General features: G+C 41.5%; 1 protein-coding gene across 2 annotated transcripts in view; it reads right to left on the bottom strand.

The window, feature by feature from the left end:
• The window catches only part of MTMR8 (myotubularin related protein 8), a 20200-nt gene extending 11813 nt beyond the window's left edge, over positions 1-8387 (bottom strand). The window contains exons 1-8 of one of the 2 annotated variants that reach the window (XM_015860622.2): positions 8280-8387; positions 7553-7675; positions 6761-6923; positions 4903-5060; positions 3657-3785; positions 2609-2743; positions 1398-1530; positions 276-385 (exon numbers count right to left, since the gene is read on the bottom strand). In XM_015860622.2, the coding sequence (XP_015716108.1) occupies positions 276-385; positions 1398-1530; positions 2609-2743; positions 3657-3785; positions 4903-5060; positions 6761-6923; positions 7553-7675; positions 8280-8303 (975 nt within the window). In that variant the 5' untranslated portion in view covers positions 8304-8387. The remainder of the gene's footprint in view (positions 1-275; positions 386-1397; positions 1531-2608; positions 2744-3656; positions 3786-4902; positions 5061-6760; positions 6924-7552; positions 7676-8279) is intronic. The other variant, XM_015860623.2, reaches the window with a different exon arrangement.
• Between the last annotated feature and the right edge of the window lie 289 nt (positions 8388-8676).

Below are 8676 nucleotides of genomic sequence, written 5' to 3'. Positions count from 1 at the left end.
CATTCTGTGATTCTACTCAAGTGAGTTTTAAGGGAGCCACAGAATCATAGAATGGCCTGGGTTGAAAAGGACCTCAAAGATCATCTAGTTTCAACCCCTACTGTGGGAGGGGTTGCCAAGAAGTCCAGATAGTCCTAGTGACTGCATTAGTACAAATGGTTATTGCTCAGTCCCAGAGGTACTTCCTCTATTCCCATGAGGAAACTCAGGAGTGAGCTGGGCTACTGACTTGCTGTGCTCCAACCACAAGCTGAAGCTTGGAAATATAGATTTACCTTTGCGAGAAAGACACTTGCATCCATCACAGCCTTTATGTGCCGTAACCAACCTGAGTTCTCCAGCCCAGTAAGGAAGTCACTCATGGATGGAGACTTTGTTTCACACACTAAGAACACAAACAAAATAATTAGCTGAGACTCCATTAACAACATTCTTTTCTTTCCTCATCATCACCTCTTCACAGCAGCAGAGCTTGGTAGGTTTTTAAAGCTGATTCTCTCTGACTTAAGTGTCTGCCTAAAGAAAACAACTGGTTGCATATCTGAGCACACAATCGACAAGTATTTTTTTAAGCTACAAGAGAACTTGAGGATATAAAAGTATCTTAAAACTGTAATACTATTTATTCAGCTGAGCTTCCTCTGTTAAAATCTAGTATTCAGTGGCACTCAACACCAGTAACCCTCATGCAGACACCTAACAACCACAAGCACACTGTCACTTTCAAAGGTTCAAAGAAAGGAGAGTTCTAACTTGTAACGTATAACCTTTAAGGTACTCAAGATTTTAATGTGCATGTTGAAAATCAGCATAGAAAATACAGTAATGCAGATCAGTAGTCCCTAAGCATCACTGAGAGAGGTTTGTACCGCTGTTGAAGTTTGGTGGTTAGGAAGGTAATAAAGTATTTATTCCACCTCCTCCACCAGCACAAAATACATCCGCCAGCTACAGCCAATTGAGGACTTATACTTGTCTGAAGGCCAACCTCAATTGTTGTGTGAACAGCCTCACTTTTCTCCAAGGTCACTACAAATCCTGCAGCGCTACCTGGCCAGGCAATTGGCAGCATCAGTTATTCAGCTACCTGAGGTTAGAGGAGCGTTATGCTGACTACCAAAACATTAAATTTGTATTTTAAATGACAGCATCTGTGTTATAACTAAAACTAAACACATGGACCAAGGGGAATGATTTACAGCACCTACTCTGATGTATTTTCCATCTTTGTCAGCACAGGGAAGTTAACAGCGTTAACTTACTTATTAACTTACTGCCTAATTTACTTCCACGACCAACACCAAAGTCCACACCTACTTGTACACATAGGACATACCACATATTGGTCAAAATGACATAGAAGCAATAGAGAGCCCACTCATACGCACAGTACTTACCTTCCAGGAGTTTCTGCAAGCTGTTCCGCATCACATGGATGTTTTCGATGCCAATAAATTTAAAGCGAATGTTCTCGTAATTGTCTTCATTCTCATAACCCTTCCCAGCAGCTCGGTTGGCCATGGCATTTAACTGTCAAATTCAAAGGAAGAGGATGGAAAAGAGAGAAAACGACAACAAACAATACACAAAATAAGCGAGTCTGCTTCCCAAGGCTTTTTGCCTGTTTGATTTTAATCTCCCAGAACACACACTCAACAAAAGCTGTTGCCCAGGTGTCCTTTAACACCTCCCCACGTTACTTTCAGACATATTACTAAATGTATGTCAGCACCTCCAGTCCATCAGTCACATGCAGAGATTCAATAAGACCTTGGCTAGCGCTTCTCAGGCCAGGCAGAACCAAAGCCTGACCTGACAGCAAAAGACTGATGTCACCAAGGAAGGTAAAGAGATGGTCTGTCTTTATTGTGAGGCTACATCAAAAAGATTCGAACAGAAGTCAGCAAAGAAATGCCACTTCATGAATAGGAATGACTAGGAATGCCACTTCATGAATAACATACATACAAGGTAGTATAGAAATAGTTAGAGAATTCCAAAGCTTTTCACAGACATACATACACAGATGAAATAAAACCACCTGAGGGATACACAGAGACATCGAAATTGAGCAAAAAGAATGCAATTGAGTGGAAGCACAGAAGAGAAGTTGAAAAGCTGCCAGTTGTGTTAATAATTATCACCCCAAATTGCTCAAGAGCCACCCTACCAATCTTTAGTGGTGACAAGAAAAAGAGCATCTCAACCTCACACAGAATGAAAAGCGCTTCAGCCTTGCACAGCTGATTCTGAACGCTGCTCTCCAACCCTATGTTTTAAGAGCACATCTTGATAATGGCTCACGTCTCAACCAGCTTCAAGACTGCTGGTCACTTCAGGTCATCTCTAATGCAAATCTCAACCTAGAGCACTCCCAGAGCACAAGCATTCTTAACAACACTTAACATCACGGTTTTGTTATTTGCAAGCATTCACCATATCAGGAGACAAGATAAGGAGCCTGATACTGAATTCATCGCTTCAGAATGACATAATTTAACCTAAAGCTACATGAGAAAGCATTAGCAGAGCTGTGAAAATTAATTGGAAACAGCCTTGCTAGCACAGATGCAAGCTCTAGAAGTAACCACAAACCACATGAAGATACCTTTGGCCTTGTGTCTACAACATACATGAAGGGACTCCCAGGGTTGGCTTCTCTGATTGCCTGTAACATTTGCTCATCCTCCAGACAACGAGCACTGAACCCAGAGAGGGGCTGGCTACAACGACATATGGCAGCCTGCAATACACAACAGCTCACACTTTAGGGCAATGCAGCAGAAACAATCTGAAAGCAGGAAAGAGTATCATCACATCATTGGTTTTACATCTCACATACACAGTTTCTCTGAAAAACAGCTTCTTAGGTGGCCACACAGAATTGCCATTGGAATATTCCACAAAGCTAGGATTCTGAGAATCTCAAGAAACAGATTAAGGAGCCCTTTATTGTCCCGCTCTGAAATCCACTGTGCTCTGACTAATAAGCACTATACCATACTGTATTTTAGTTTGGCTACAGGAAATGTTCAGCTGTTGCCAACACAACCCCACAGGCGGCAAGGTCAAGGCACGCTTCCTCAGGAAAACAACAACTTGACTGTGACAGCATTTTCCTAACATCTGCATCTAAAACATTGCTGAAACAGCAAAGTTAAAAATTTACATTGTGGTCTTCAGTGAAAGGGAAAAAAAAAACAACAAAACTGGAACCTTTGCTTATTGTGAGTTAAGAAGTTATTTCGGGGCGGTTCTTCCTCTTCCTGAGAAAGAAAATTGAGCTGAGTTAATGTACATCTTGTCAAGCATGCACCTTGTTAAACATCATTCATTATAGCTACACAGTGCATTAAAATAACCACACACAGAAAAAAGCACAACAGACATTCCTGAAAGCTGATAACAAACTTCCAGACAGGAAGCTTGAAGAGCTTGTGCTTTTTACATAGCACTGTTATGTCTTTGGTAACCAGCTTATTCTGTGACTCAAACCAATTCTAGAGCCCTTACGAGAAGAATGGTTAAACAAGAAGTTAAAGCACTTGAATAATTATCTCATCCTTTCCTTTCACTGGAAGGGGACTGCACAAGAAGGGGAACCCTTGGTCTCTAGCCCCACCCCACCCAAGACAGCAGATAGTTGAACTACTAACATTGTTTTCTTTATATAAGTAAGAAAGCACTGGAATCCGCCCCCTGCTTCTGAACCTTGAGCTTCCAATCACCGTTGCTTTACTAGCAGCTTTAGGCACCACGATTTCTGGAGGATAAGTGTTGCAAACCTGAAGGGAGAAGAAAGAATTTAGATATTATTGTTTATCAACTCAAGACACATTCATTTTTAGTAAATGATCTCACGTTTATAATTAACACAATACATCGTTCACCACAGTGTATCAAAACCAACCGTATCAACTTTACAGATGAGACATCCTCCAAGTTTTTACTTGAATAACGATAAGTTTAAAATGCAAACTGGAAACCCAGAGAAAATTGCAAAGCATTGGCAATTGAAAGTTATATACTAGCAAGTAAAGCTTCAAAACCATCAGTGTTTTAGATGCTCACATTCTGATGCCCTGATGGGAAATGCACTTCCCATGTCATCTCAATTCAAGCATCCAAAGGCAGCTGTTTAAAACTCCAGTCACTTCTGACAGCAAGGCATACACTACTTCAACCCAACGCATAACAATAAAAAACTGATGGGGAGAGAATGAAGAGCACAGAGGAAGGACTCAAGAGGAGTTCGGTGTCTTTTAGATAGGAAGTCTGTGCATAATACCAGAGGAAACAGAAAGGGAAATTGTACAAAGTTGGAGTTTGATTAAGCTTGTTGAGTAATGTTTCCATTTAATGTTGTTTAAACTTAAGCTGACCTTAAAGAGAGGGAAATAGCAGAAGCCTGTTAGAACTGAAACAAAGTCTTTCCTAAGCATGGGATCTAAACAAGCAAGAAAAAGAAAGCATCTTCCATTTCCATTTCTTCCTCCCTTACTCCAGTCCCTTTTTCACTCTGCCTTGTTCCTTAACGAGCCAAGCCACTCCCATATATTTCTCCTCTAAATATCCCTCATTATACCCCAGGAGCACAGTTTGGAAACACCTAAAGAACCCAGGGGTACATCAAGTTTTCATAGCAGATGGTTTGACATTTCTCTAGAAAAATAAGTAACCGGCATTTTGCCAGAGGAAACCAAGCAAACCAAGGTGACTCTGAAGCTCTGTTCCTTCTTAGCATCATAACCCACAACTTCACATTAAGAAGCCACTGCTTCGATTAAAACCAAGTAAGCTCATTTTTCCCCAGAGGCAACACTTATGCAGCAGCAGAATTGCTGAATGTCATTAGCACAAAGAAAGATACTGCACCAACTGGCTACTTTGGAGAATAATTACCTCATAGTCTTTATTAAGATCTGTTATTTCCCAATAGTCATTTGGGATTCCCATACGCTGGTAATCTACTTTCAAATCAATCAGTTTCCATCCAATCTCCCGGTTATCTTTAGACATTTTAGGATTGTAAGAGAAAGCATAAAGTTCTTCAGGTTTCACTAGGAAGAAGAAAACAAAAAAATAATTAGTTATGTTACAATATAGAAAGGTCAACATTTCTTAATAAGGCTTATGTTCTGGCTAACACTGCAGTATTTTCTTACTATTAAAACTGTAAAACGTTCTGAAATAAATTACTGAATTTCCTGTATGTGTGCCCAGAGACTGACACTGCAAGAACTAATGCAGAAATTAAAACATTCAGAGGCCTTTTTTGTGAAGAGTTCATAAAAAAGCTCTTGCAAACCTTCAAGTTCATTGCTTAACAGTGAATTCTGAGCTGCATAGAAAGCATCTGCATGGAAAGCATAACAGGTGCACTGAATATTGCTGGTGGCCCAAGAAAAGCTTCAGGCTGTACCCAACAATTGATAATTCCTTCCTCCCTCCATCTCTACCTTATAAATACAAATCCCACCAATAACTCATTTGGTTGACTCCCAAGGCAGCGAGCTCTCCATAGAGCACACCTGCCAGCGTGTGATAACACAGCCAGGTTAGCAGACAGGTAACCCATTACTGTCAGTCATACACATCCAAACTAGAAATAATTGGATGCTCTGACAAATAATATGAAAGCATACCAAAAAAATTAAACAAAACGAGTCCAAAATTCCATAAGTAGAACAAAAGAAAGAGCTGCAAAACGTTACACCAGAGAATACAAAAGAAAGTGACTGATGTGATCTCCTGCAGTGACAGCTCCCACGTTTCCAGATGCTCCATAAGCATCTCATTTCAAAACTGAAAGAACAGTGACAGCTTTTAAACACGACAGCAGAATTCTGACAGAAACAGCCCTAAAATTAGAGCTTCGTAACTAAGAAAACTCCATAGCTCGGGACATGAGGAAAATGATGGGAAATGACAAGGGGCTTTCATTTCCACAGGTGGCTCAAAGCCAAACTCAGCCAAACATTTCAACTATGGTACTTCTAATTAATTCCTATGTGATGAAGCAGACTGATGCTATTGACTCTCTTATAATAATCCAAGACGTCAAACATCAGTTCAATAAGGGAAACAGATAGAAATAAGGGAAACAGAAGCTGAAGATGGAAGCCAGGTGGAAAACCCCATGGAATGCTGTCCTGCAAGGAGAACAAACAGCCTGAAGGTTCATCCTTAAACTAACCAGCTGAGGCAGCCTGAACAGACCACAGGCTTCTGAGGATGTTTTGCATCTACTCAGAGACAGATTCCAAGACAGGACACCAGGGTGAAGCACAGGGTTACACATCCGAAAGATCAACACTAAAGAGTTACCAGAATGTGCTACTGGGAAACAACAAGATTTACAGCTCTGTGGTATCTGGAATTCTATGGACATCTGGCTCATCTGGCAAGAGCAGAGCTATGCACAGTTAATCAAAGAAATAACTGGCAATAACCAGCACTGAAGTGACACTTGGTACATGTGCTACACACACAGGTCTTCAGAAGATTCCTCATTTCCATTGTCAGAAGATGAATGCTTACTTAACAGGCAAATAGCTTGAGACGCACAGGGTAGCAATCTACTGCACCCACCCACACAAATCACTTTTGACAGCACAAGTACGTTCTGATTTCACACCCTCCTCTCCTGCATTGATACAATAAAATCAATAGTGTGACAGTCAAAGCTTTTGCTAGTACTCAAATGAGCCCCTGAGCTTAATGTATTGCAATAGTTTGTGAAACAGAGTGTCCCAAATACCTGGTTGTGAAAGCTTGAGCAGGGAGGTATACACTTCATGACAGTCACGTTCCTGCCCAATAACAAAGTGAGCCACATGGAAGTTCTTGCAGTGAATAAGGAGCGGGCATCCAGCTGTAGTTAGAGGCAATTTTTCTACAGTTGCAATATGATGATGCAGGATCTAAAGAAAACAGGGGATAATCAATATCTTTCAGATCCCACTAATAAGGCCACAAGCTGTACAAGCAGACTGGAGAGCTTTGCAATACATTTATCAGCAGAAAATGAGTTGATTTATGATGTTTATCAAGCGAACATAATAACCATCCAGACTGCATACCCAAAGGGTATTTAACAACGAGCCAGACTGAAAGAACACAGACATATAACAAAGTATTTCTGGAGACTGATATGTAATTGGGTTCACCTGGTAATACAAGGAGCAAGATCTTCTTCCTCTTGCTTCTTTTCCACCCACAAACGCAACGTATTAATTATAAAATGGGAATGATGAAATAAAGGTTGCTACTTTCTGTGCTAGTTTTACACTTCTAAGTTCTGTAAGTTCAAGTTTGGCAGCTTTGTACATCGAGCTTGAGGTCAGAAATGAGACAGAAATGAGGTTTTTGTTCCTGGAACTATTGGGTCACTTCACCATTGCGTTCATTTCCTCCCAAAAGGGCAATTTCTGTTCTACGTGTGATATTTAAACACTACAAAAAGCTACAACAACTTCAGAATCTGTAGAACTATTCATATTGGATACAATGTATATTTTAAAACATGTATTTAAACAAGTATCACACTTACCCATGTTTCTTTCCTGACTTCAGCAGAAGCATCGACATAGATAAGATGGGTAGCTGTCAGGTATAAAGTCCCACTTGCTGCCTTCCTGTTTGTATAGCGATCTAGTAACTTCACGTTTTCCACCTGCAGTAAGAGCAAAGGGTTACCAAGTGAATTTAGCTCTGATCAAAGAGTTTCTTAACAACTTCAAAGCACTGCTGGGAAAGAAACAAGCCCTTCACTCTGACTCAGCCCTCACAGGAGGCACTGGTACCTACCTGTGCTTATATATAAAGCACATCTCGTGAACCACACTAAGCCAACTAAAAACACATTAAGAGGCAACAGCACAGAGAAAAACGTTAGTTTAATAAATAACTACTTCTGTGGGTTGTTGTTTTTCCCCAGATTTGTTTGTCAGTCATAGAATTCATGAAGTCATAGAAGTAAAAACCAAAAGTTATGGGGAAAAAAAAAAGGACATAAACACCGTAGGAGCCTTATCTGCCCTCAAGGAAGTTGGCTGGTTTATGAGCACAGAGCACACAGAGGATCCATTTAACAAGAGCTCGTAACGCCGCTCGGTCCCCATAACAAACAGCAGTCGCCCTGTTTACCTCACACACACAGCGCAGCGCCCGGCCTGCGGCTCCACAGCACAGGGCAACGAAGGGGGGCACCGGTCCCCTCACCCAGCCCCAAAATCCAGCGTTCTACACGGAGAGGAAGGAAGGCGACAGCCGCTTACCTTCGGCGTGGTGATGTGCTCCATGATGGCACCACCCGCACCTCAGCTCACCCGCCATTTGCAGCGGGCAGCTCCCGCCCCGCCGCAAGGCCCGCGAGATGCTGGCGGGGCGGAGCAAAGGGGCTGCATGGCCGCCATTGTGAGGCAGGGAGGGTGTGTGGGAGCGGCTCTCTTCGTTCCTTGTGAGATAACATTGTGCTGCTTCACCTCGTCAATACAAGGGATTTTAGGCAGCACTTTGCTCTATTTCTTCCAAGTGGCTGCATAAATTTGCACTATTGGTGGTTTAACTATGGGAAGATGGCTTCAGCATGAAGAGGATAAAGGAAATCTCTAAGGTTCACTCTGAGTTTCCACTGGGAGACAAATTATATGTTTCAATTAATGAAACTAAAAG

This window comes from Coturnix japonica, chromosome 4 (genome assembly GCF_001577835.2).
Source record: "Coturnix japonica isolate 7356 chromosome 4, Coturnix japonica 2.1, whole genome shotgun sequence".
In the NCBI taxonomy this organism is placed as follows: domain Eukaryota; kingdom Metazoa; phylum Chordata; class Aves; order Galliformes; family Phasianidae; genus Coturnix; species Coturnix japonica.
This window is presented reverse-complemented; position numbering and strand designations above follow the sequence as displayed.